At 39.1% G+C, this 27,077-nt stretch overlaps 1 protein-coding gene across 4 annotated transcripts; it reads left to right on the forward strand.

Moving 5' to 3' along the window:
• The first annotated feature begins 158 nt into the window (after nucleotides 1–158).
• On the forward strand, nucleotides 159–27,077 carry LOC121232900 (mesoderm induction early response protein 3-like). Of its 4 annotated transcripts, none has more exons than XM_041121398.1 (13): nucleotides 159–357; nucleotides 1,052–1,076; nucleotides 3,321–3,469; nucleotides 10,299–10,433; nucleotides 12,058–12,178; nucleotides 14,392–14,477; nucleotides 14,699–14,771; nucleotides 17,329–17,480; nucleotides 17,910–17,991; nucleotides 19,387–19,478; nucleotides 22,689–22,816; nucleotides 23,000–23,145; nucleotides 23,266–27,077. In XM_041121398.1, exons 1-13 carry the CDS (start codon nucleotides 349–351, stop codon nucleotides 23,721–23,723), a joined length of 1,656 nt encoding a protein of 551 aa, XP_040977332.1. In that variant the 5' UTR covers nucleotides 159–348; the 3' UTR covers nucleotides 23,724–27,077. The 4 variants fall into 4 exon arrangements, with proteins under 4 accessions (XP_040977332.1, XP_040977331.1, XP_040977334.1 ...); XM_041121397.1 differs by having other exon boundaries at nucleotides 160–357; nucleotides 19,384–19,478; XM_041121400.1 differs by lacking the exons at nucleotides 159–357; nucleotides 1,052–1,076; nucleotides 3,321–3,469 and adding an exon at nucleotides 5,023–5,239 and having other exon boundaries at nucleotides 19,384–19,478.

The raw sequence follows: 27,077 nt of genomic DNA on the forward strand, positions 1-27,077 counted from the left end.
CCGAGGCTTCCCCGGGCGGGCGGCGGGGCGAGGAGAGGGCAGCGGCCGGGGCCGCGCCCCTCAGGCCTGAGCTCCGTGGCGGGCGCCGAGCGCCCTCTCCGGGCGGTGCAGGGCGGGCAGAGCACACTTGCCATCCGGGGTGGGAGACCGCGGCGCCGCTGGAGGCGGGGTCTAGACGCTGCTGCTGCTGCTGCCTCCGCCTCCTCCGCCGCCCCAGCCCGATCCCGCCGGTCCCTCCGCTCCCTCCCTCCCTAGCCGGCTCCGGCTGGACCACGGCGGCTGCCATTGGCTTAGCGGCCCCATCCGGGCACTCGGTGCAGCGCTGTTGCTCAGCCCGATCGTCCCAATATGGCGGAGGTGAGCGGGGAAAGCGGGCTGGGGCGTCGGGGTTCAGCTGGGCTCCCCGCGGGGCCCCGCCGCTGGCAGGCCTCCCGCACTCGCTCTCGGCATCCCCGTAAGGCGCTTCCGGGGCGGCTCGGCTCGGCGGCGCGGGGTGGCCGGCAGCACCGGGGCAGTGGGAGCCTGCGCGACTAGGCCGCACGGCGGGTGCTGCGCAGCGCGGGTGCCGGGTTCGCAGCCCGCGGGCGGCCGACAAGCCGTGGGCGGGCGCGGAGAGGGGCACGGCCGCCGTATCGGGCCCCGGGGGGCGCGGGACGGGCCGCCGGCGGCGGCGCCGCCGCAGCGCAGGCGATGGAGAAACGCCCGGCGGGAGGGAGGAGGAGCGAGCCCTGGGCTGGGAGCGGGGAAGAGGTGGCTGGTTCGGTTCTCTCTCTGCCTGCCCCTGTCATGCCGGACCGGGGGTGGCTCCTGGGGGGCTTCTGCCAGGGGAGGAGGAAAGGAGAGCGGCAGGCGGGGAGCGAGTGAGGGAAGGAGGGATGGGTAGAGGGTGAACGGGATAGAGGGGCGAGCAGGGCGGGGGCCGGGGACGAGGCCGGCGGGGGAAGGGGGCAGCTCCGGGGGTGGAGGGGAAGGGGCGTGAAATGGAGACTTCCTACCTGCTGCTGGGCTGGAGGGAGCTCGTGTCTCACCTCGCTCTCTCCTCTCCCTGCAGGCTTCCTTTGGGAGTTCGAGCCCAGGTTCGTCTTCGCCCACCTCCTGCCCTGGCACCTAGCCTGCTGCCTGCACGCCATTCTCTCTTTCCTGCTCCTTCCCAAAGTTACCCCCTGTTGCCTCGTAGCTTTCCTAACGCTTCATGTTCATGTAACTAACTGCCTACCTGATTTTTAAGAGAAGGGGATGTGCGCTATGGAGTTCTTCCCTTAACTCTGGTTGCAGTTAGTAATTGGCTGCTCGGAACCCAAAATGAAGACAAAGTTTTGTAGTACTTTTAAGTCAGCATCTCAGTAAAGCCATGTAGCTTGGAGAGAGACCGCTTCTCTTGCTGCTGATAACTGCAGGCTTGTGTAAATTTTTGACTTCTTGATAATATCAGAAAATGTTTAAAATCATAATGATATGTAATTGTTAAGGCTTTAACTGCTGTTAAGGTTCTTTGGAATACTTTACACAAGCAAGCATATTTAACATCAGTAGGGCTACTCATGAAGAAGTATTTGGGGAATGCATTTGCTTCTGTGTAATTGCTTTCAGCATTGGCTGGTTTTAATCTTTTTTTTAACTACTCATTAAATTTATTGAGCTTGTGTTATTTGAATATGGTTTTAAATATTTTAAATGAGATATTGAGTGTTCAGAGCTACTAAAGAAGTAGGACTTTTATCTAAAATCTGTGAGTGGAATAGAACTTCCACTTGAGTTACTCAAACATAAAATGAATTAGAACAGTGATTAGAAACAGTAATCTTGAGCATACGTATATATAAATATATATTACGTTAAGGCAGTTGACAGTTCTTTAAAAGCCATAGGATCAGGATGTGATGGCCAACAGCAGAAAAATTCAACACATAATGTTGTAATTGGAGTAGTATTATCAGCTATACTGAGAGTTCTATGAGACCATAATATGAATAGCATGTGAATAAAAAGCATTTTTGGCCTGAATGTTTCCCTATGGTATGGTGTTATGAACTTTCACAGTATTGTCTTAAGTGAGCTAAATGGACAAAGTTTACTTTAATTACCTGCATATAAGGAATGAACACTTAGCATAATTGCTGAAAAATTAATTAGATGCTTTAAGACTCAAAAGTGTTAGTATATACAACTGTCTCCTTGAAGGCTAGAAGCAGTGCAGAGATACTGCTTTATTTTTTTGAAGAAAAGCATTGAAAATTTGTAGCTATTTCCTTCAAAACTTCTAAAGAAGTTCTTATGTGGAAATAATTCTTAATAAACCTTTTCTTTGCTGCTTGTAAGCCAAGAATTGCAACAGAGCACTAGTATGTAAGAACTAGAAGGGGAAACCAGAAGTGAAAGAGAAATATCCTAATCTGTTTCTTTTCTCCATCCTGAAAGCCTTAAGAAAGTGAACATTAAAGAACAAAACAATTCTGTATTTCAGTAATTTTCATTGTAGAACACTGTGGTGCAGAATATTTGCATCTTTAAAACTTGTTGAATCTAATGATAACCTTTCTAACAGTTGACAAAATACACTTAAAATAATAACAGTACTTTTTTGATGACTTATGAGCATCCTCTTGAGTAATGAAAAAGTGTCTGTTGGACCACAGAGCTGTCACAATGACTTGTTAATAAATGTGATCCATTAGAAACGTTTTGTTATTTTTTGGTATATTTTCCTCTATATTTCTTGAAACTGTTATGTTTCTTAGCACTTGATCTAAAAAGGAAGAACAATTAAATTAGTTTTAATAAAATATCTCATCTGTGAGGCTAAACTAATCTGAAGCGAGTCTTGCTGCTTATTTTGCTGTTAGTAGGAAGCTGATTTGCAACCCAAGTTAGCTGTTTACCAGTGAAAAACTATGCTAGTTACCATATAAATAGAATCAGAGTCTATAAATCAGTGTCTTGCAGCATCTGAAATCTTGTGACATGGACTTTATACCTTAATGATGATTTCAAGGATGTTTTGAACAATCTTTTATTCAGTAAAATATTAATTTGGGATTGTACTTTCTGAAACTTTGTTTCAGTAGTTTAGATACTTCTCCCAAGTATTCTATACTGCAAGAGAGAAAACTGCACCTATTACTTACAAGTACAAAAAGGGAAGGCCAGCTAAAATAGCTGAATTTGTCAGGTAGTTAGGAATTTGTTCCAGTTATTCCATTGAGAGTTCTGACACTGTATGTAAAAATTCGTGCAACCTTATTTTTTTCTGTGATGTAATTTCATATGTTGGTATAGAAAAAAAATTACTCAAATTAGGGTTGTGGGTTTTTTTTTTATAGTTGGCTCTCTATCATCTGAGGATCATGACTTTGACCCTTCTGCTGAAATGCTGGTACATGATTATGATGATGAGCGAACTCTTGAAGAAGAGGAGGAATTGATGGAAGAAAACAAAAATTTCAGGTCTGAAATTGAAGATTTAGAAAAGGTAAGAGTGACTTACTCTCTCCTAAACGTCCATATATGTTGTACCTTTTTTAGCGAAAAGAACACTCAACCTGTTCTTTAGTTTGTATTGTATAATGGAGTTTCCTGCAAAATGCCTTTGCAGTTTGTTTAAAAAAAGAAAAGAAAATCAGGTTTGGTTAGGATATAGCAGTGCATCCTCACAAAAAGGCTGAACTTAGCTTCTCAAAGATATTAGTGTTATGTTAAGTTCAGATTCTTTTACATTTAATAATCCTTTCACTTTGGAAGATAAATTACTGAAGCAGGTTTTAGAGTCCTATCATCTACTATCACTTATCACTTCTAAGGTTTATAAGTTGGAAATAAGTTGAAATTATACATTTTGCATGCTATTAAGTGACAGCTAGCTGGATTTCATTCTGTTGGTCAGATTCTGTTTTTCCAATCTGGAAATGCAGTCCTGTTTTAGACATGATGGATCACATTTGTTTGCTACATAAATTGTAGTTCTGTGTCTCAGTTTCATTAGTTTGGCATTTGGTGGGTATACAAAATGACCAGCGTGCTCCTTGGCTTTTCCTATTCCTTTTTACACTCTTTAATTACATGTTTTTCCTATTTACACCTCTTGTTCATCTGTGGCAGTGCATCACCCATTTTAAACGCCTGCTGAATGCTGAACATCCACAAACTGATGCTGCTTGCAATTATCATTCAGTGACCCGCTTATACCACTCGGCATAACTGCAGATTTTGATCATCAGAGTTCCAGGAAAGCGTAATTTTTAGCATTAAATATGAGGCTGTGTTTTTGTAGTCCATGTAAAAACAAATTTTCTAAATGTAGAGTTGACAGTGTTTATACTCCTGATGTTTTTTTTTTGTCCTGCTACCTTTACAATTACATTTTTGCTGATTATGAACTTGCAATTATAATACCGAAGCAGCTTGTCAAGTCTGGTGGTTAAAATGGAGTTGTTACTCCACAAAATGATCTTATTGCTTGTCGTAGTTTAACCCCAGCCAGCAACTAAGCACCACGCAGCCGCTCACTCACTCCCCCCCCACCCAGTGGGATGGGGGAGAAAATCGGGAAAAGAAGTAAAACTCGTGGGTTGAGATAAGAATGGTTTAATGGAACAGAAAAGAAGAAACTAATAATGATAATGATAACACTAATAAAATGACAACAGTAACAATAAAGGGATTGGAATATACAACTGATGCACAATGCAATTGCTCACCATCCGCCAATCGATGCCCAGTTAGTCCCCGAGCGGCGATTCCCCCCAGCCCCACTCCCCCCAGTTCCTATACTGGATGGGACATCACATGGTATGGAATACCCTGTTGGCCAGTTTGGGTCAGGTGCCCTGGCTGTGTCCTGTGCCAACTTCTTGCGCCCCTCCAGCTTTCTCGCTGGCTGGGCATGAGAAGCTGAAAAATCCTTGACTTTACACTAAACACTACTTAGCAACAACTGAAAATGTCAGTGTGTTATCAACATTCTTCGCATGCTGAACTCAAAACATAGCACTGTACCAGCTACTAGGAAGACAATTAACTCTATCCCAGCTGAAACCAGGACATTGCTTCTATAATAGAAGGAAAAAGAACTGAGAACTGCTCATCTTAAACACTTTATTACTTTATGTCCTGATCCTGGAAAGACTTGGACATGAGTTTACATTTACCCATTGTGAAAAGTCTTTGCAGGACTAAGACCTTAGCTGACTAAAGAAAACAAATAATTTAATCAGTGTATGAGTTCAACAAGAAATTTTTAAAGGTAATATAACTTTTAAAGGTATAAATATTGAAAAATATTTCTAATTCTTTGACTTGAATCAGGTAACTAAAAAAAAATCTTCACGGTTTGTTTTATTAATTGTGTTAGCATGCAAGTATGATGATATTTAGTAAAATCACTTGATCAAAAGCTGTTGGAAAAAAACAAGTTATAAACCAAGCCTTTCTCTTGATTTTTGCTTCTGTATCATAGCTGGCTGTCTCCTATTATCTTCTGTACTGGTTTTGGCTGGGATAGAGTTAAATTTCTTCATAGTAGCTTGTATGGGGGCTATGTTTTGGATTTGTGCTGAAAATAGTGTTGATAACACACTGATGTTTTAGTTACTGCTGAACAGTGCTTCCACAGCATCAAGGCCTTTTCTGCTCCTCACAGTGCCCTGCTGCTTGGGGACTGGCTGGGCATCAGTTGGTTGGTGGTGAGCAATTGTTTTCATTTGCATCGCTTGTCTGTCTTGGGTTTTACTTCCTCTCTCTCTTTTTTTTTTTTTTTCCTCTCCCCCCCCATTTTCCTTACAATTTTTAAAAATTTTTATTTATTTTTAATTATTAAACTGTTTTTATCGCAACCCACAAGTTTCTTTTTCACTTTTACCCTTCCAATTCTCCCCCATCCCACTGGGGGAGGAGTGGGGGAGTGAGTGAGTGAGCGGCTATGTGGCGTTTAGTTGCTGGCCAGGGTTAAGCAACAACAGTCCTTTTTGGCACCCAACGTGGGGAACGAAGAGTTTGAGATAATAACAGATTTGACCAGAGCGTATTAGAAGGAATTTATATCTGTTAACAGTTGCTGGTTACAATATTGATTTATCTGTTCTCGATATTAGTTTATCTGATCTGTGCCATGCTTCTTTTTTTGCTGTACGTGTTAAAGACTGGTTTTGGCTTTTGCAGTTTGCTGTGCTCTCTAGTGCTTAGTGATGTTTTGCCTGGGAGATTTGTTACTAAAACACTGACCTTGAGTTTAATCTGGTGTTTGGGCTCTGTACTGAAGCCATTACTGTACTTCAGGTACCATCTCATGGAGACAATTAACAATTATACTCCTTCCTCTGAGAGGATTTTTGTGGAGGAAATACAGAATGGCACCTTCAGCACCTTCTTCCATGATGTTTTCTCCCTCGTTACTATAGCTCTTCAGTATCTTGAACATCCTTGGGTAGTCAAAATACTTCTATTGGTATTTCTTAGGAATATCGTTTTGGTCTTTTCTAAGGTTAACAAGCTATTTAGGAATATGACCCAGGCCCTGCGGTGCGGCAGTGTGGTTATGGGTGGCAAGGCATGTAGGAGAATATGGGCAGGTATCTAGAAAGCTTCTCGCCTTTGATGGTCTGGAACTTCACTCCCGAACAAGTGTGGAATCCTGATGAAGTGATAGAATGTTTGGGGGGGGGAAGATGCCCTGGCTATTCTAAAGAGGCACAACATACCGCACTGTGCTGGGGCCTGGCCTATACCTACCAAACACTGCTCAATACTATTCAGCACCCTCAAGGAGAAGAGAGGGTCTCTGGATCTGAAAACATACCAACACTATGGCTAAACCAGAGACCCAGCCTTCAACTATATCAGTCACCCCTATAACTAAAAAGAAACAATGGAAGAGGAAGTCAACTTGTTTAGTAAGGGATGAAGAAGCTTCTCCTGAGAGGGAGCAGGAGAGAGAATCAGAAGAGGCAGCCTGTTCTGCAGCAGAGCAATCACAAGAACAGGAGGAGGAAAAGACTGAAATCTTAAATGAGACAGAAACCACCCGATCCCTATCCTTAAGTGAGCTGTGAGATATGTGAAAAGATTTCAGCCATCAACCAGGCAAGCTAATTCTCATCTGGTTACTCCAATGCTGGGATATTGGGGCCAATAGTCAGGAATTAGAGGGTAAGGAAGCCTGGCAGCTGGGATCCCTTGCTAGGGATAAGGCCATTGACAAAGGGATTGGAAAAGGGGCAGGAGTCCTCGGTCTGACAGCAACTCCTGTCAAGTGTGAAGGACAGGTATCCCTTCAAGGAAGAGCTTGCAAATTCCCGAAGCAAATAGACCACCGTTGGTGGTCTGTTGATGGTGGAGGTGATCTATAACAACCTGGATGACAACCAGGTATCCAGAGACCCAGATGAAATCCAGTGTACGTGTTCCATGTGGTGAAAGTTTGTACAAAGTGTACCGACATCATATCCCAACACCCAGGCAGTAATGACCTGGACATACATGGAGACACTAACTATGGATGGATTGGCCAGACAACTCCAAGAATATGAAGATAATCTCGCTTCTTCCCTATGGGCCTGCATCTTGGCTGTGGAGAAACTGACCCCAAAATTGTCCCAGCAATCCAAGAAGGATAGGACTTCCTCACCCACACCAACCAAGGTCTCAGCTATTAAGAGTCAGCCTTTTTCTGTTCAAGGGAGAGGGTACTGGTGGTGCACACCACATGCAACCCTGTGGTTCCTCCTGTGTGACCAGGGGGAGGACATGAAGAAGTGGGATGGTGAACCTACCTGGAGATTAGAAGCTCGGGTACAGGAACTGCAAGAAAAAAACCCCCAACAGCCAAAAAGCATCCATCCAGGAAAATAACTGCTCCAGTGTCTGTTGGGCAGCATAGAAGGGCTGATCATACTTTTGACCCTGATGAAGGGACTTCTTGTTTGCAGTTACAAAAATCAAGTAATGAAGACTCCAACCAGGAATAGAGGGGCCCTGCCTTCAGCCAGGCAGAGGAAAGGGACAACTGGGTTTACTGGACTGTGTGGGTTTGGCCTGGCACATCAGCCCCATGGGAGTATAAAGCTGTGGTGGATGCTGGTGCACAGTGTACTCTAATACCATCAGATTAGAAAGGGGCAGAATCCTTCTGTATTTCTGGAGTGATGGGAGGATATTACACTACCATGAACCTGCCATGGCAAGCACTGTGTGCTTACATTGGTGAAAGTGACTACTGGATGGTTAGAAACACACCCTGTGACCTGTGCCACTGCCCGGAATACTGTCTTGGGCCTTGGAAAGCAAGTTTTATGGCAACACAGCACCCCTGAAAGAATTGAATCAGACAATGGGACTCATTTCCAAAACAACCTCATAAACGCCTGGGCCAAGGAGCATGGCATTCAAGCATTCCGATAGACATTTAGCAGAAGCCGCTTGGCTAGTTAACACTAGAGGAACTGCCAGTTGACCTGGCCCTGCCCAATCAAAACCCCTGCGCACTGTGGAAGGAGATAAGATCCCCATAGTACATATAAGGAACTGGCTGGGAAAAACAGTCTGGGTTATTCCTTCCTCAGGAAAGGGCAAACCTATTTGTGGGATTGTTTTTGCTCAAGGACCTGGGTGCACTTGGTGGGTAATACAGAAGGATGGGGGACTCCAATGTGTACCTCAAGGTGATTTAATCCTGGGTGAAAATAATCCATGTTTTCAGTTGTATGATGGCAGTATTACATGATGCTGTATGTCACCACTGCTGTGACTGTCATATATCAAAGGTTTTATAGCAGAAACCTCTTGCTGCTAGCCAAGCTAGAGGCAAGAGGAGGAATTCATTGCAATGTTAAACCTTATGGCCTAGTCCAAAGGGACCAGGGGTGGAGAATGTAATGGAAATACCTTTAAATTGTTGTAACCCATGATTTGAGTTGCATGTTATAGGAAGGACTACAGCAGGAACCACCTGAACCAATGAAGGACGAATCTCAAGAAGCAGTGCAAGTGCAGCAGTGACCCGACTTGAGCTGGCTTTGGTGCCCAGTAACTCCATGCAACACACCACCTCTACTGTCCTGAGTGACCACCATAACAGATGGAGCCCAAAGTCATAGACCAAATGAACTCAATGAACATTTTATGTATATTTATGGACATTTCACAAACATCTTATGGGGGAAAGGGGTGGTTAATGAGGATGTATTGCGATAGGGTGGGAACTGAACATGACGTAAATGGTATGGAATAAGGGGTGGAGAATGTACTGGTTTTGGCTGGGACAGAGTTAAATTTCTTCATAGTAGCTTGTATGGGGCTGTTTTGGATTTGTGCTGAAAATAGTGTTGATAATAGTGGCCTTTTCTGCTCCTCACACTGCCCCACCAGTGAGTAGGCCCGGGGTGCACAAGAAGTTGGGAGGGGACACAGCTGGGACAGCTGACCCCAACTGACCAAAGGGATATTCCAGACCATATGATGTTGTGCTCAACAATGAAACTTTGGGGAGTGAAGGTTGGCGGGGGCTGCTGTTGCTTGGGGACTGGCTGGGCATTGGTTGGTTGGTGGTGAGCAATTGTTTTCTTCTGCATCGCTTGTTTTTCTTGGGTTGTTCTCTCTTTGTTTTGTTTCTTTCTCCTTTTTTCTTTACAATTTTAAAAAATTATTTCTTTTTAATTATTAAACTGTCTTTATCTCAACCCACAAGTTTGTTTCTCACCTTTACCCTTCTGATTCTCTCACCCATCCCACTGGGGGGGAGTGAGCAAGCAGCTGTGTGGTGCTTAGTTGCCAGCTGGGGTTAAACCATGACACCTTCTCAACAGTCATTATAAAATATATTGTGCGGAAGATGGAAAGGAGGGATAAAAAGTTGCTATATTGGTTTACTTTTGTGGTGTTTTGCACACTTGCAGCTGTAACTATCTAGGACTAAAGTCTTCAAATTTTTCTGCATTTCTTTCTTGTAGGGGGATTGTTAGTGTTTCTAGTGTATCTTTTGTCTTGAAGAAATATAGGCAAATCATGTTCTACAGTGTGAATCAGATAAGGAGCAAATTTTTAATAATTACTCTTTAGTTTCATCCAGTAAATGGTTTTCTTTGATAGCTTGATGGGACTTCATTATATGCCAGGAGACATGGTTATGAATTATTTCAGTCCTGTGCCTGGAAATATTTTAGATCTTTAATCAAGATTCCTGCTTTCAATTAATTTTTTTGGTTTGTTTTTTACTTTTGTTTTTCAAGATATGTCTTATCCTTTTAGGCCTGAACTGTTTACAAGTATTTGGCAATATGTTGAAATGTTTGTAAATCTTCTTGTATTAGGAAGGAAACATGCCATTGGAAGATTTACTGGCATTCTATGGCTATGAACCCGCAATTCCAGTTATGGCCAGTTCCAGTGTGGATAGCTCTCCAAGTGAACTTGCAGATGAACTTCCAGATATGACTCTAGATAAAGTAAGTCAGAAGTATTTTCCCCTGTATTATAGTTTGAAAGCAGAAATCCAGGTGACCTTAAATGATATTTCACTATCTTTTGATGTTACAAAAGACATATCTTTATCAATTTCAGTATACAATTAAGAGTTACTATACTAGTGGTGGACTTGGCAGTGTTAGGTTTACAGTTGGACTTGACCTTAGGTCTTTTCTAACCTAAATGATTCTGTGGTTCTACTCTGAATTCATTCTTTTTCAAGGATATTGAGGATCTGAATCTAATTATAATTATCACACTTACACATGCATAGCAACTTTAGTGGCACTATATTACTATATTTGAGAAATGAATAAGTTAACGGTTCTTCTAAAACACATCCAGAGAACTTTAAATAGATTTCTTTTTTTTTTTTTTTTTTATAGAAGTGGGATTCTTCTGAAAAGATCTGTATTTTATTTTAATGTATGTAATGTCCAGAAATAATAATTCTGGCTTCCAACATACATGTCATGTATCAAACCTTTGTGGATAACTTGAAAATGCACTCCTGAATGCTTTGGAATGTTCCTTTCAACTGCATATAATTTGGAAAGGTCTCAACTTGGGGGGGGGGGGGGGGGGGAGATTGTTTCATGTGCAATGGCTATATGTATTGCATTGTTGAATATAAAAACATGAAACTTCAGGTTTTGTGATTCGCAGGCTAACTTTAAATTCTGAGACTGTAATCTGATTTTTGGCTGTAAGGCATATGCAGCTAGTAGTTTGTATTATAAAATCTGTAGGTAGTAAGTATGTGTGGGTTTTTGTGTGTGTTTTTGGGTGTGTGGTTTTTTTTTTTACTTTCTATAAGTATGATGAAATGATAAACTCCACAGAAAGTAGGGTATAGTGATGGCTCTGCACATCTGATTCTCATTAGGAGTCATGATTGTGTTGAGGCTACAGAAATGTAGTCAGCTTGTTGTCTAATACAGTTCTTTCCCTCCCTAATCTCTATACAGAGGGGTTCAAACATGTCTGCTAGCGGAGGAAGTGTGCTTTTTCTTTCTTTCTTCCTTTTTTCTTTTTTTAACCTACAGAAACATCAGGTTTTTTGTGTGATTTGGGAAGATAATGGGTTGTCTATTATCTGTAACTCTTCTCAGCAAAAGTCTACAAAAGTGCTTGGCTGTTTTTTTTGTTGGTCCCATCGTGTCCGTGTCTGTGTGTTGTCGTATGTTGTGTCCCGTCCCCCGTGTCCCCCCCTCCCCGAGTTTAAGGGGTAACAGCCTGTTAAAGCTTTAGTATATCTGTGATGCAAAGAATGACAGAATTCTAAAGATTTCCACTGGCGTTTTTCATTGGAAGCAGTTGGAGGAACATCTGAGATTTGATACTTGCAGAGGTTACTACTTGTACATTTATTTTAATAGAAGACAAGGGGGAAATGAACCCATGTTCAACTCTGAAATGAATGGTTGTATTTGTTCTGAGATTTAGGAGTGAACTAGCTTTTTAATTGAGAGGATGGTCTGCTAAAATTACTTATGGTAAAATAATTCATTTTAATGGGACTTACAATTTTCTGAATCTAAATGCTCACCAGTCTATACTTAACAGTCAGTCTGAGGTTTTATTTTTTTTATTTTAATGTTACAGGAGGAAATAGCTAAAGACCTCTTGTCGGGTGATGATGAAGAAACACAGTCCTCTGCTGATGACTTGACACCATCAGTTACTTCACATGAGGCTACCGACTTCTTTCCTCGGCCATTAAGATGTAGGAAACCTAATTTTATAATAGTACTCAAAAAGTCTTAGCATTACATATAGCTTCATAGTTTAAAATATCAAAATTGCAGAGTAGTGCTGACTTTACCAGGAATTGAGAAGCAGTGCTTTGCAGGATGTTGTACATGAATGTTGTCTTTGGTTGGTATTATTGATTACCTAAAAGACCTATATTTAGTACTGTGCGCAAAGCACAAGTACAATTAATTTTTCTACAAATACAGTAACTTTTCATAATTAATAGTTAATGTGTTGAGGAACACTCTTCGTGATTTTCAATATGTTAGTGAATGACATGAATATGTAACCCATTCTTTTAAATTAGTGTTTCTCTACTAAAATTTTTGCTGCGGCTTTTAAGCCAGTGACTCCTCCATTCAGCATGTGGATGTGAAGTGGGACGTGGTTTCTTTGTAATTATTTCCCTTCACACATTCAACGATTTTCCATAGGATTTCGTGAGCCAAAGTGGTTTTATATGGGATGGGGCCTATGAACCCATGGCCACCAAAATTTCACTACCCATGGAGCTAGTATGGGAAAGAACTGAGAACCAGTGGTTCAGTTATCCAACCTGGACAAAGATATTCCTCATTGCTCCAACTCTAGTATACCAGTGAACAAATGAACTGCAATAGGCAATGTGGAGGATTTTTATCACAGTTTTAATTTGGCAAGTATCTTGAGCTGTTTCTGGGGGATTTCATCCCTCTCTAGAGAAGGGGGATGATAAAGGGGATGTGCTGTCTCAGTCATCAGCAATAGTAGCCCTTTGCATGCTGCTGATTGTGTAATGCAAGACATTTGTATTGAGAGATACAAAAACCTTAAAAATTATAATGCCCTTTTTTAGTTAAGCAAACCCCAACCTTGCTGGCACTTAAACATTGCTTGTGAACTGTTAATGAATATGACACTGAAAGTGTGGCAGGTTTACGGAAAAAAATTATTAGCCGCTCGTTACTCAGGATTAAGAAACAGTCATCTTTGCTTTCAGCTATTATGGTTTTCTATCAGAATGTTACTCTTTCTTTATTAGAACTTTTGGTTAGGCATTTTAAAATCTAATATCCACCATTTCAGGGAGGAAATGTCAGTTTTCTGTGCTGTTGATAGTTTCAGATTTTTATTTTTTTTTCTGATCCCTGTCCATTTCTCTAAGATAACATTCAATTTTAAGATAAACATCTAACACACAGGCTATTTTATTAAATTTGGATTAATTGGAAAAAATAATTGCATATTATTATCCAGGCATATTGTTGTTTCATGCATTCATGTTAGCTTCTTGCCTGCTACTTCTAACAGCAAAAAGAGATAGACTGGTGATTGTAGTAATGACTACAGAAGAGGAGCCTCAGTCCATACAGTCTTGGATATTGTCTCCGATGTTGATGATTCTATTTAGTTGTGATGAAGCTAAAGTTGCAACCCTATTTATGAGCATGTTGTTACTGAAAATTGAGAATACAAAATAGCTTTAATCTTACCAGAACTGTAGATTCCATTCTGCTGGGGATAAAATAAAAAATAGAATTACTTCAGAACCCAGTACCACAACGTTCCAGATTCTAAAATATGAGTTATTCTGTGGAGTACTGTATTTGAATTACTTGGAGTGCTCCACTGTATTTCTTCCTAGGAAAAAAAAAAAAATATTAAAGAGGAATAAGCAGTCTTTTGCTGTCTTTTGCTTATTCTATTTTGTATATATCTACTATATCTTCATTCCATGCTGAGTCAGCCTTGTTTAAAGGAATGTTTTGAATGCCCATTAAAACTTCTGATGAAAGGCTTTAGTAGGTAATAAAGACTTGCCTTCAACTTTACTTTCTTTGTGATTAACCTGGGGCTAAGTCATAGCCCTTGAAGTTTTCTGTTTTTCTCGTACCTTTTCTATAAGGTATAAGCCTTTATAGAAGAAAATTTATGAAGAAAAATGATCTAATTTCCTTTTAATTGTTAGAAATACAGTAGATTTATCATCACTGCAACTGAGACAATGTTTTAGTTCTGCAATATACAAGTACCAGTGCTTTCTGACTTCATGCTAGTTTGATAGAAATGTAGATCAGAAGACTCATGATGAGTGTCTCCCAGAATAAAAGCAGAGGCTCCTTTCAAAAGTAAAGGGTATCTTGTAGTTCTGTGTTTGAACTGAAAATTCTTCCTAGCTAAAACCAAACTTCTTTGTGTCTGAAGCAAACACTACGTGTGATGGAGATAAGGAATCAGATGGTGAAGACATAGAGGCAGACAATGGTAATTCATCTGAAGATTTGAGAAAGGTAATAACTATATCTTTTAAAAAAAAAAAGTTAAGAAATCTTTACTATTAAGAAAAATGCATTAAGATTTATAGTACATATCTAAAATATTACCTTAATTCTGGAATTCTCTGCAAAATGCCATGTTAATGGAATTTGTAATGCTTCCATGCACAAAATATTAAGCTAATACCTTTCTCTTGTGATTTTTTTTTTTTTTTTTTTTTTTGTTACATCTTCAGGAAATAATGGTTGGTTCACAGTATCAGGCTGAAATTCCACCTTACCATGGCAGATACAGTGATAATGAAAAGGGTAAGTTCTTCTGATTGTTTTACTTTTTATCTTATGTTTATACATAGCAGTTGATGGGAAAATGTTATTTAAATTTATAATATAAATTCAGTGGCTTAGTTAAAGTCTCAAGAGACCATACAAAAAACCCCAAAAAACAACAAACCAACCCCCCCCCCCCCAAACCAACCAACAAACCAAACCCAAACAAAAAAACCCCTAGTCAACTGAAGTAACACAACCACATAATTATATCTCAGAAGTGTGATTCTACAACTTTGAGAGGAGATTCTCAATAAGACATAGGAGGGTGGATTACAGTGTTAATTCTGAAGTATCTAGTAATATTAGGAGGCAACAAACTGTGGGTCAATAAGGAAATATTTTCATCAGAGTATCATAACTGGGCTATGAGCATGTAACTTAGTTTACATTGAAGATCTTAAAACCAGTATTTTTCTTTGCTGCTTTTTTGGCAAGCACAACAGTGTGGGTTACAAAATGGCTATGAAAAACAAAGCAATAAACTATTTTAAATTTCCATAGCATGAGTAGATGTAGGTCCTGATACACCTTGTCTTTTAAAAAATATGATGTTTTGAGTATGATGTTATTTCTGTGTAAATTTAGGTTAAAAACTGCAATTGTGCTAGAGTAGAAAAAAATAACTTGTTTAATAGAGTTTTATTTGGTATCTTTAGAAACCTTCACTATGAGAAAAGTATAGCACATATAGCTGTGGAATTCAAAAAGCAAATATTGGAAGAAATTTGCTCATGGGTGGAACAGCTGTGAAATTAAGGAACAGTTTGGGGGATATGTTAATAAATGAAGGGCATTCTGGTTTTTTGTCTGTAAGTTGTGTTTGAACTGTAACATTTCATGGGAATATCATTCTAGTGAAGTGTATCAAGTCTTTTCATCATTACCAACTGCTTTTTGAAGAGTGATCCTTTGCAATAGAGAAGAAGGATGTATAGTACGGATGGAGCTGGAAGCATTAGCAAGTGAACATCTCTTGTGTTGCTTAAGAGACCTAGGGAAGTTTCCTATTTTCTAAGATTCAAGCATGATGCTTACCAGTTGTAAGAAATGGAGGAGTAAGAACCAGATTTATCTGGATAGTCCTTTTACTATTTACACATCTTGACTTCTCCTTGGCTGAGAACTAGAGAAGGGCCAATAACCAGAGAATGATCAGGAAGGTGTTAATCTGACAATTTTCTCTGGAATGAGCTGGTGCTAGAGAGAACCAGTAAGGGTATTGTCCACTGGCATGGCCAAGAGCAGAGGTAGCTCCCAGATGGGAGAGCCTGAGGAGCTCCTCTTGAGAATATCAGGCATGGACTCTAGCAAGAAGTGCTGGGTTGTCTTGGTTGATAATGGAGGTTGAAGCTGAGCATCACCAGTGCTCAGAGAGGTTGGACCTGGCTGTATGGTTGGAGGATTCTGTGAAAGCCTCTTCTGTACTCCCTGAAGAGCTTGTGATGGTAAACAGGGGCTTCTATTTCTGCTATGTAGTCCCAGCTACTGGAATTGTGCTAGAAGGCAGTTCTGCTCTTCTGTAAACCTTACACTTGTAACATGTCTGTTTGAAAGCTTTCCATGTTCTTAAGCCATAACAGAACTTTCAAAGGAGATGTAATTTTGTTCCTCACCCTAACTTAATATTCTTTCCTGTAGTTTTATGAGAGATTTGAGAATCTTCTTCATCTCTTCTACTGTAACTGCCATTATGCTTGTGTGTGTTTGCATTTAATAACTCTAATTTTGTATTGCCAAGAGAGTACATGAAGCATTATGTGTAATGTTAATCACACCTATTGATCAGAGTAAAGGATTTATAGTTTAATTTAGAATTTAAATGTGTGCACAGACAAAGGTTCAGGCCAACTCTTGAATATTTCCAATATATTGTCTTTCAAATAAACTACTTGAGGCGCATACATGATTTCAGTATACTATGAAGGAGGACTATACATCCTGATTGCTTGTAAAATATGGAACATACAAGTTGTTAACAGCATTCGGTTGTTAGTGAATGGAAAAAGAAATTACCACATTGAGACCTAGATTTCCATTCTGTTAAGTTTTGGCAAATTTTAGTTGAAAATGACCAGTTAGCCACCACCCCTTTTTTTTTTTATATGTAATATTTGAAATATTAAAGTAATATCCTGTACTCTTTCACTGTAAACTATAGCTTATTTGTTGAAAAATGGCTGAATAAAACTGAGTGGTTTTGCTAGTTTGTTTATATGAAGATGATGAATACATATGCATAACTTGACTTGAATCATCTAGCTGTCAACAAGCTGCTCCTCTGTGAAGACTCTGTCTCGAGTTTGGTCCTTTATCTCATCCTCATGGAACCTGAATCTCTTCGCCATACCACACTGCAGAGTCTGTCTCTTAACTGAGAATTTTGGGGGAAAAAGTGAGCTGCAATTTAAAAGTGGCATGATGGAGCTTGATTTGATTACTTCTGTATTCCTGTTCTTTGTCTTTGTGAAATAGCTTTTTATGTTGTAGACTTAAAAATGTCACACCTGGCATTAATGGATTTCTGTTTTAACAGCCTATGAAAATGAAGACCATTTACTTTGGAAACCTGATGTGATCTCGGAAAGTAAAGTTAAAGAATACCTTTTTGAAACCTCCTTAAGAGCAGGAAATGAAAACATGATTGGCAGAATTCCTGAAGGACTACATACCCGGGACAATGAACAAGTATGTTTTATATTTTTTTCCGTTTGTGACACATTGCTTTGTAATTAATATGTGTTCTCTTTCTCTGCCTTGTATTATAAAGGCAGCAATATTCAATATTTTTTTTTAATTAGATGTTATTGGGGTCAGGATCTTACGAGTATTTGAATGTTGGCAGTGTTGTGATCTGTGATGTTTCTGATTGCCATGCTGTTGACAAATCCAGCTTTTGTAATAATTGCGTGTAACGTTTTACATTTGCTTAATTAAACCTTTCCTCAACTTTTGGATGGTTTTGCTTTTGGTTGTTGTTTTAAAATTTTCATCCTGTATAAAGATAAATCCTCTTTTTTACATTAGATATGCTCACTGAAAGGCTAGTTTCAGAAGTTTAGATTGGATATTTGCAACCTTTGACTCTTTCTAAAGACTACTTCTTCTATTTTATAGGCGCTATATGAACTTCTCAAAAGTAGCCATAATGTTAAAGAAGCAATTGAGAGATACTGCTCAAATGGAAAGGCATCTCAGGGTAAGAGAGGGTACCTGCTTTTTAAGAAATGTGTGTTTGGAGGAAAAAAAAGCATTAAAAAAAATTGCGTAGAAAAATCTTGAGTAAGATTCAGATTGACGAGCACATCCCTTTCCATTATGTCTTTAGCACAGATTAGGTATAATCTGACTGTTGGCCAGATGCAAATTTCTGCTAGAGAAGTTTGCAACTTGTATAAAGGTTGCAGGATCAGCTTTTACACCTTTTCTTCCCTTCTTTCCTCCATTGCCGTTTTAAGAACGGCACAGGCTGAGGAGAAGGATGGGGAGGAATTGTGATTTTGCTCCCATAAGGCAGTTCTCACCCACATTACAGTACCTTTTTGAGATCATGATCAATTATAATCTGATGACATTTATAGCAGAATCAGAACATAGCTGGCTATGTAAGTGAGCCCCACTCTTCATCGCTGTGCTAACATTGTGCTATGTCAACCCTAAACTGGTTCTACCGTATAGTTCTATAGGTCTTTGGTAGAGCGTGGAGAGATTTGCTCAAGTTTACAGTGGAAAACGAGTTTCCATCTTGTTTGTCCCTAACTTTATTACTCCCTTAAATAAAAATCAGAGTTTATCATTTAGCAAAGACGGTTCTTTGTCCTGTATTTTAACATATGCGTTGCATAAAGCAGAAATGGACTATGAGCCCTGGTATAAGTTGGTATTCTGGCAGATATTCCCTACTCAGAACTGGATCCAAAGGGAATTTGAGTGTTTACAAGTTAGGTGCTGTGAAAGCTAAGTATTTAAGGTAAAGCTGAAGGGAACAATAAGGAATATCAGAGCAGTGCTTCAGAAAGTTCTCGTACAAGAAGAGACTGTGTAGAGCTAAACAATAAAGAAGTATCAGTTGCAGGGCTGTATCCTAAGCCCCACACCCCTCTAGGATTTAGATTATTGTTTTGGGATTGAAAAATACCTCTGCCCATTTGTGGGTCAGAGCCCCAAATTCTGTCTGAAGGACTAGTGCTCCCCCCCCCCGCCCCAAGTCAGATGGGATTTATACCCTTGTTAAAATCATAAAGGATGATAATACTGTTAGTGCCTGTCTCTTATAGAGTAACCATTGTGCTATGATTTTTGATTACAAACTTCTTAAGAAATAATAAATCAAGTCTTTTGAATGTTCTTTGCCCTCCAGGATAAAAGATTTCAGAAATCAGACTCTTTTATGAGTCTTTATAAACAAGAATATTAGATTTCAAGTAGGATATCTGTACAGTAGAGGAAAGAACATGGGTCTAAACTGAACTATTGGGGTTTTTTTAGAGTGCTTTTGGATATTCATGCATTAGCAACACAAATATTTTATTCTCTGTAAAAGGTTAGTGAGGGAAAATAAGTTTATCATGCTACTTTTGCAATTGTCTAGAAGAGATGACAGCATGGACAGAAGAAGAATGCAGAAGCTTTGAACATGCACTTCTGATTTATGGAAAAGACTTTCATCTCATACAGAAAAACAAGGTTAGTATTTTACAGTTAAATGGAAGAATTGGTAGATGATACGATGCTGAAAATTTGTAAAAGCAATGCATTTTTCAGAAGCCATGCAGAAGAGTGAAATAAGAACCAACATATTAAAACCAGTTTGGCATTTTTGTGCTAATTTTACCTCCAATGTCATTGGAAAAGCTAGGCGTTGCAAGATGAGTCAAGATATTATCTCTGAAAGTGACTCATGCTGACATTACTTCCATTTATGCATTTATACTGTAGTTAGTTTAAATGTCTGCCTCTCCTAGAAGTATAGTATTTCCATACCATGGCTGTGGGAGGGGAAGACGCATCTTTAATTATTTTTGTCACCAGGAAGGTGTAATTCTACAGAAACAGGCTTAGCTCTTTGTGTTTTCGGAAAGTGTAGTCATCCATCAGTACTCTGCTTTCTGGCCAACAAAGGAGTTCTAATCTTGATCTGGATTGCTTCTGATTGACTCCTCTGTGCTTGAAGAATAGGAATTGGATATTTTTTTTAATCAAATATATGTATCATTTGGTACAGTTGACAATATGGATGTTTCCAAACTTTCTGTACATTTCCTGTATGTTTTGATATCACCTTGAGGTTTTGTACTGGTTTTGGCTGGGATAGAGTTAAATATCTTCATAGTAGCTAGTATGGGGCTATGTTTTGGATTTGTGCTGAAAATAGTGTTGATAATACAGGGATGTCTTAGTTACTGCTGAACAGTGCTTCCATAGCATCAAGGCCTTTTCTGCTCTTCGCACTGTCCTGCCAGTGAGTAGGTTGGAGGTGCACAAGAAGTTGGGAGAGGGGACAGCTGGGACAGCTGACCCCAACTGACCAAAGGGATATTCCAGACCATATGATGTTGTGCTCAACAATGAAACTGGGGGGAGTGAAGGTTGGCAGGGGCTGCTGTTGCTTGGGGACTGGCTGGGCATCAGTCAGTTGGTGGTGAGCAATTGTTTTCTTTTGCATCGCTTGTTTTTCTTGGGTTTTATTTTCTTCTCTCTCTCTTTTTTTTTTTAATAAAAAATTTAATTTTTTTTTTTTTTTAAATAGTAAGCTCTCTTTATCTCAACCCATGAGTTTTGTCACTTTTACCCTTCCAATTCTTTCCCCCCCATCCCACTGGGGGGAAGTGAGCAAGCAGCTCGTGTGGTGCTTAGTTGCTGGCTGGGGTTAAACCATGACAAGTTTTTTCTTTAGGAGACTGGTGGTTTTGTTGTATTTCAGGTAAACTTTATAGGGTTGTGGTTGCTGTTCAACAACAGTCAGATAGTCCTGCTCAACACTTGGCTTAACCTGTCCTATGATAAATATTTGGGTGGTTCAAATTTTAAATGGACCTCACCAATAAACTAATTCACCAGAGATATAAAGAAATAACTTAAAAATATTTTTTCCAACATGCAACAAAACATGTGAGTTGATCTATCTGTCACTAAGGACCAGAATTTGTCTAGAGTATCCAAAGTCTTTTCTGCTTCACTTCTCTTAGGTCATTGATTTGCTCAGCTTTTTCCATCTTAAGAGTGAGTCTGTCTTATAGTTTAAAAAATTGTTATATAGGTTATGAACTGAAATGCTTCAGATGTAGATACAGTTTCAATGTAGTTTAAAAAACAAACAAACAAACAAAAAACCACCAAACAACAATAATGTATACAATAGAACACATATGATACTTATTTAGAATAGAATAGAATAGTTCAGTTGGAAGGAACCTACAACAATCATCTAATCCAACTGCCTGACCAATTCAGGGCTGACCAAAAGTGAAAGCATGTTGTTAAGGGCATTGTCCAAATGCTTCTTAAACACTGACAGGCTTGGGGCATCTACCACCTCTCTAGGAAGCCTGTTCCAGTGTTTGACCACCCTCTCGGTAAAGAAATTTGAATCTTGTTGTGGTTTGACCCCAGCCAGCAACTAAGCACCACACAGCCACTCACTCACTCCCCCCCACCCAGTGGGATGGGGGAGGGAATCGGGGGGGAAGTAAAACTCGTGTGTTGAGATAAGAACAGCTTAATAGAAAAGAAGAAACTGATAATGATAACACTAATAAAGTGACAACAGTAATACTAAAAGGATTGGAATATACAAGTGATGCACAATGCAATTGCTCACCACTCACTGACCGATGCCCAGTTAGTTCCCAAGCAGCGATCCCCTCCAGGCCAACTCCCACCAGTTTACATACTAGGCATGATGTCACATGGTATGGAATACCCTGTTGGCCACTTTGGGTCAGCTGTCCTGGCTGTGTCCCCTCCCAACTTCTTGTGCCCCTCCAGCCTTCTTGCTGGCTGGGCATGAGAAGCTGAACAATCCTTGACTTGTTGCTAAGTAGTGTTTAGACTAACTGAAAACATCAGTGTCTTATCAACATTCTTCTCATACCTAACTGTCCTGGTTTCAGCTGGGATAGAGTTAATTGTCTTCCTAGTAGCTGGTACAGTGCTGGTTTTGAGTTGGGTATGAGAAGAATGTTGATAAGACACTGACATTTTCAGTTGTTGCTAAGTAGTGTTTAGTCTAAAGTCAAGGATTTCTCAGCTTCTGATGTCCAGCCAGCAAGAAAGCTGGAGGGGCACAAGAAGTTGGGAGGGGACACAGCCAGGGCACCTGACCCAAAGTGGCCAACGGGGTATTCCATACCATGTGACATCACATCTAGTATATAAACTGGGGGGAGTGGGGGTGGGGGAATTGTCGCTTGGGGACTAACTGGGTGTCGGTCAGCAGGTGGTGAGCAATTGCATTGTGCATCACTTGTATATTCCAGTCCTTTTAGTATTACTGTTGTCATTTTATTAGTGTTATCATTATCAGTTTCTTCTTTTCTATTAAGCTGATCTTATCTCAACACACGAGTTTTACTTCCCCCCCGATTCTCTCCCCCATCCCACTCTGTGGGGAGAAGTGAGTGAGTGGCTGTGTAGTGCTTAGTTGCTGGCTGGGGTTAAACCGTGACACTAACTGAAAAACATAGCACTATACCAGCTACTAGAAAGACAATTAACTCTATCGCAGCTGAAACCAGGACAAAACTGTAGATCTCTCTTCAAGTCTCCTGATTTAATTGGTTTGTTCCAGATACTAGAACAGTAAAACTAACAATATTGCAGGAATATGGGGACTGGGGAGATGACAAAACATAATTCTTTGCATTAACCTTGTCAATTCTTCTTGCCGCCTTTTAGGTAAGAACCAGAACAGTTGCTGAGTGTGTGGCTTTCTATTACATGTGGAAAAAGTCAGAACGTTATGATTACTTTGCTCAGCAAACAAGATTTGGAAAGAAGAGATATAACCATCATCCAGGAGTTACGTAAGTAAAACATTCTTGGAATATGTTTTCTGTTGCAAATCATAAATGTAGAAGATTATTTTTTTCTTCCTGTCATTGCAGTGTAATGCTGCAGTGGCTATGGCAACTGAAATTAAATCCATCATTGTTTTTAGGCCTTGTTTTCCTGTTAAATAACCCATTATGAATGCCATATTCTTTAAGGGACTACATGGATCGTTTGGTAGATGAAGCAGAAGCCCTTGGTGGAGCAGTACATTCTTCAGCCTTAACATCTAATACTCGAACAGAAAACATTCCTGATCAACAGCTAAGCATTCTGAACTCTATCACTGCCAATGAGTTGACAGGTAAATCAAGGAGGGTGAAAAAAAAACAACCACCAACCGAAAAAAAAACCCCAAACCCTTTTTGTTGTAACTATATAAACAACTATTTTGTTTATATTTTGTGTTCATCTTTTTTTCCAGCATTGACAAATAGCGTAGCTACAGTCTGCCACACTTCAGATGTGAACTGCCTGGATGATGCCTTTCCTCCTATGGACATCTTACCCCGAGCGCCAGTTAATCATGTGCCTGTTGGAACAGAAGAATTGCTTAACTTGCCTAGCAATGGTGAAAGTGATTGTTTTAATTTATTTGAGACTGGCTTTTATCATTCAGAGCTAAACCCAATGAACATGTGCAGTGAGGAGACAGAAAGACCTGCAAAGAGATTGAAAATGGGAATTGCTGTCCCAGAATCTTTCATGAATGATGTCTCTGTAAATAACCTTGGTGTGGGCTTTGAGAACCACACACACCATATTACCAGTGCCAAAATGGCTGTTTCAGTGGCTGACCTCAGCAGTCTATCTGCAAATGAGACAAATGGTTTTATCAGCACTCATGCTCTTCACCAACATACTGCCCTTCACTCAGAATGACTGTGGAAAACTAAACATACAGTGGGTACTTTATGCAGTAGTAGTAAACTTGATAGGAACTATCAGGTTTGCTTAGTCTTTCACTGGAAGTTTGAACTTTGACATCAGTGATGTCTTTTTATGTATAGAACTATATCTTGATTTATCAAGAGTAATTTCTTTTTTCAGTCCATAAATGTGGAAATGTTTGACAGAGTTTGGGACTAAGAGAATTCTGTGGTGCAGCTTTAAGCTCTGCTTCATTTTTATTTTTTTTTTAAAGCCTGTAGACAGAGGCCACCATTTCAAAACCAGCACAGAAGTTCTGAACTGATTGGAGTGGCTTTTTAGTCTAAGTTACTTTTGCTGTAACAGATGCAGTGTAATAACAATGTTTACAGGTACTGATCCTGATCCCTGCTTAGTGTAGCAATTTTGTAAAATTTTTTTCTTATAAAGGCAGGGATGGGTTTCTTTAACTTAAACTGCACAAACATACAAGGATGTTTTTAAAATAGAACCTTCTCTCATGTGATACTAAACTAGAGCACTTCAGTTTAAAAAACAGCAAGTTCATCTTGGTGGAAGCTAGCATAAGGGACTTAACATGAGTAAAGTATGAAGACCTACACTTGGATGCTGTTGCAAAATTATAGGCCATGGCTATCTTACACAGAAGTAATTATGCTGTCAGAGGTATCTGTGTACTTTAAACTTACTGGCTTAAACAGATGCATTTTAGGCTATTGTATTCAGATGGGTTTTGTCCACAACTTTGAAGATTAATGCACCTGTGCAACTTAACTTTCCTAAGGCAGCTGATGTTGCATAAAGCTACAGTCTGCGCAGCTTAGGATTTACCACTAAACACAGTCTACATTTTGGAAGACATCTTAAATTGTTTGGAGCACTGCAGTTCAAAGTGTTACAGTTTTGAGGGACTATCATCTAGTTTATATAGAAGTAGTAGAACCTTGATGTATTTGAAAGTTTTTCTTCAGCGTGGATTGCATTTATTTGTTTTAGCAAGTCATTGGCTCAAAAATGGCACTTCACTACCTTGGTCAAACAGGAAAGGACAAGTAAAAATGTTTCCCATAAAAGCAACTATTTAACTTTTATTTTGAACATTGAGTGCAATTTAGCCATCCACAAAGTTTGTCTTGCAAATGTTTGTTCTAATTGTTGTGGGAGAACATTACTTTGGTAGGATTACCCCTTTCCCTCCATACTTTTTCTTTGCACTGTTCGTATTACAAATTTAATTGCCACTAACTTGTTTTCATTATTGAAGTGATTAAGCTTGCGTTGTTGATATTTGTAATAGTTGCTTCAAGGTTATGCTGAGTAATTAGAAAGTAGTGACTTTAATATTAGAAAGGGAAGAGGTTATTTATTATGCATACTGTGAACTGCATTGACATCCTGACTTTTGGATGCAGCGTATGGAGTTTTCTTTACAGCATTGTAATGAAGATTGCTTTGAAGCATTTACGCAATAGCACATTTACCATATTAAAACAAATTAGTTTAGCACAGTGGACAAACATAAAGATAATTTTGTAATCAGTTCTTAACTTATACATCTGAAATATGTAATTCTAGTAAGTACACAGTAAATAATGGGTAGCCTTGGCCCTGTGTTGTACTCTTGTACTCTGACATTTTTAGTCAAGTTGTCAGCTTCTTGTTGCTGTGTTTTGTGCTGAACTGTGTACCTTGTTTCTTTTGTTTATGAATCAACACATTTTATGTAATTTTGTAAAATACTGGCCATAATCCTTCATTGTTATACATTCAAGTTTATGGGTTTACAGTGAGTGGCTGGTCTGTATAAAAATCATTATGCGAAGATGACTGAATGCTTATACCAGTTGCACTTAAATGAACATGCCCATTCTCATTAGCTGATGCAGTAATATATTCAATTTATCTATGCATTGCTGGGCTCTTAATGTAGACAGAGACTTGTCTAAGGTTTGGGTTGTCAGCAAGTTGAATGGACACTTTATTAAATAAAGACTTGACCAAAATTCAGAAAATGATGAGAGAAAAATGAATTCCAGCTAGTCTAATAGATTTTTAAATGCTTATCTTAGCCTGTTGGCTAGCTAGCTGGAATCATTTACTTTTAATTCCTTGTTAAAATGAGGCAATAATTTGCAAGATTTTGTAAATATGTAAATTCTTCATACCTTTTTAGATATCTATTACAATATTTTCTGACTACTACTGTGTATAGTAACATTTTTGTGCATGCTTGATGTGACATTCATAAACTTGTACCACTATGACTTTATCCATGTAAAATAGCTATTTATTGAATTTTTCTTTTAGAAGCTGGACTTAATTATTTTTCTCTCAGTTTAAACATTTAAAATGGAGAACTTATTACTGTTTATTAAAAGAATTGCATTTTGAAAGTCAGCATGAAGATAACTAACTGAATTGCAACCATATGAAGAAATTATATTGCCTTGGTTCTTTGATGGTGAAGCACAATTCTTATAACAAACTGTGATGAATTCTTTGTCCTCTGCCATACTTTTTCTTCATATAAACAAACCAAAAATCCATAATGGGCAATTGCAGTGTTGGTAAATGTATCCTTTTTATGTACAGGGAATCTGAAGAAGATAGTTGATTCATTTAGAAGTGTAACTTGGTGCTGTGATTATAGCAATACTTTTACTTTGGTTACTCGTATGTCATCTTCTCATGCTAGGTTTTTAAATGTTTAGTTTTCCTCTTGTCATGGTCAAACTGCTGAATTTACTTAAAGGATACTAAATTGTGTACTATTAGGTCAGTGAATTGTGCAATTGTTTCTTGTTTTTAATTTTTAAAGCTGAGGGTCAAAAATGTATGAAAAACTTCAGATCAAGTAGAACATAGCGATGCTACTTAATTTAACCAAAGTCTTTAGGTGACTATTTCAACTTTGAATGTAAACTAATGGATAAACTGACCACCAGGGACAGTATTTGCCCAGCACTACAAGCACATTGTCTACAGATGGGGAAACTAAATACAGTAATTTATAAAATAATGACAAGGTTACTATTTTTTTATTCCTATTATTTTTCATTGGAAGAAGGAAAATACTATCAAATGTAAAATACAGTAGGTATGGTTATAGTAGTCTTAATAAAACAGATTCCAGTTATTCAAAGTAAGTACCCTGTGCATAACAACAAATGTAGTTACAATCGGAACATGTTTTCAATATCAGATGTTCAAGAGGAAGTCGCTATTGTTGCATTGGTTTTAATATTTGTACATAAACACTGATTTTTTTTTTTTTAGCATTATTTTGTATTTGTTGTACTTTAATACCTGGTGTACAATTCCAGAAATAAATGTCTGGAAAACTTT

This window comes from Aquila chrysaetos (genome assembly GCF_900496995.4).
Source record: "Aquila chrysaetos chrysaetos chromosome W unlocalized genomic scaffold, bAquChr1.4 W_unloc_1, whole genome shotgun sequence".
NCBI lineage: Eukaryota > Metazoa > Chordata > Aves > Accipitriformes > Accipitridae > Aquila > Aquila chrysaetos.

What these genes read in the sequence shown, in the direction of transcription:
- LOC121232900 (XM_041121397.1), top strand. An exon ending in AAATTGAAGATTTAGAAAAG is followed by an intron (nt 3,470 to 10,298) that starts GTAAGAGTGACT and finishes TTCTTGTATTAG; the next exon opens with GAAGGAAACATGCCATTGGA. An exon ending in CACTGCCAATGAGTTGACAG is followed by an intron (nt 23,146 to 23,265) that starts GTAAATCAAGGA and finishes CTTTTTTTCCAG; the next exon opens with CATTGACAAATAGCGTAGCT.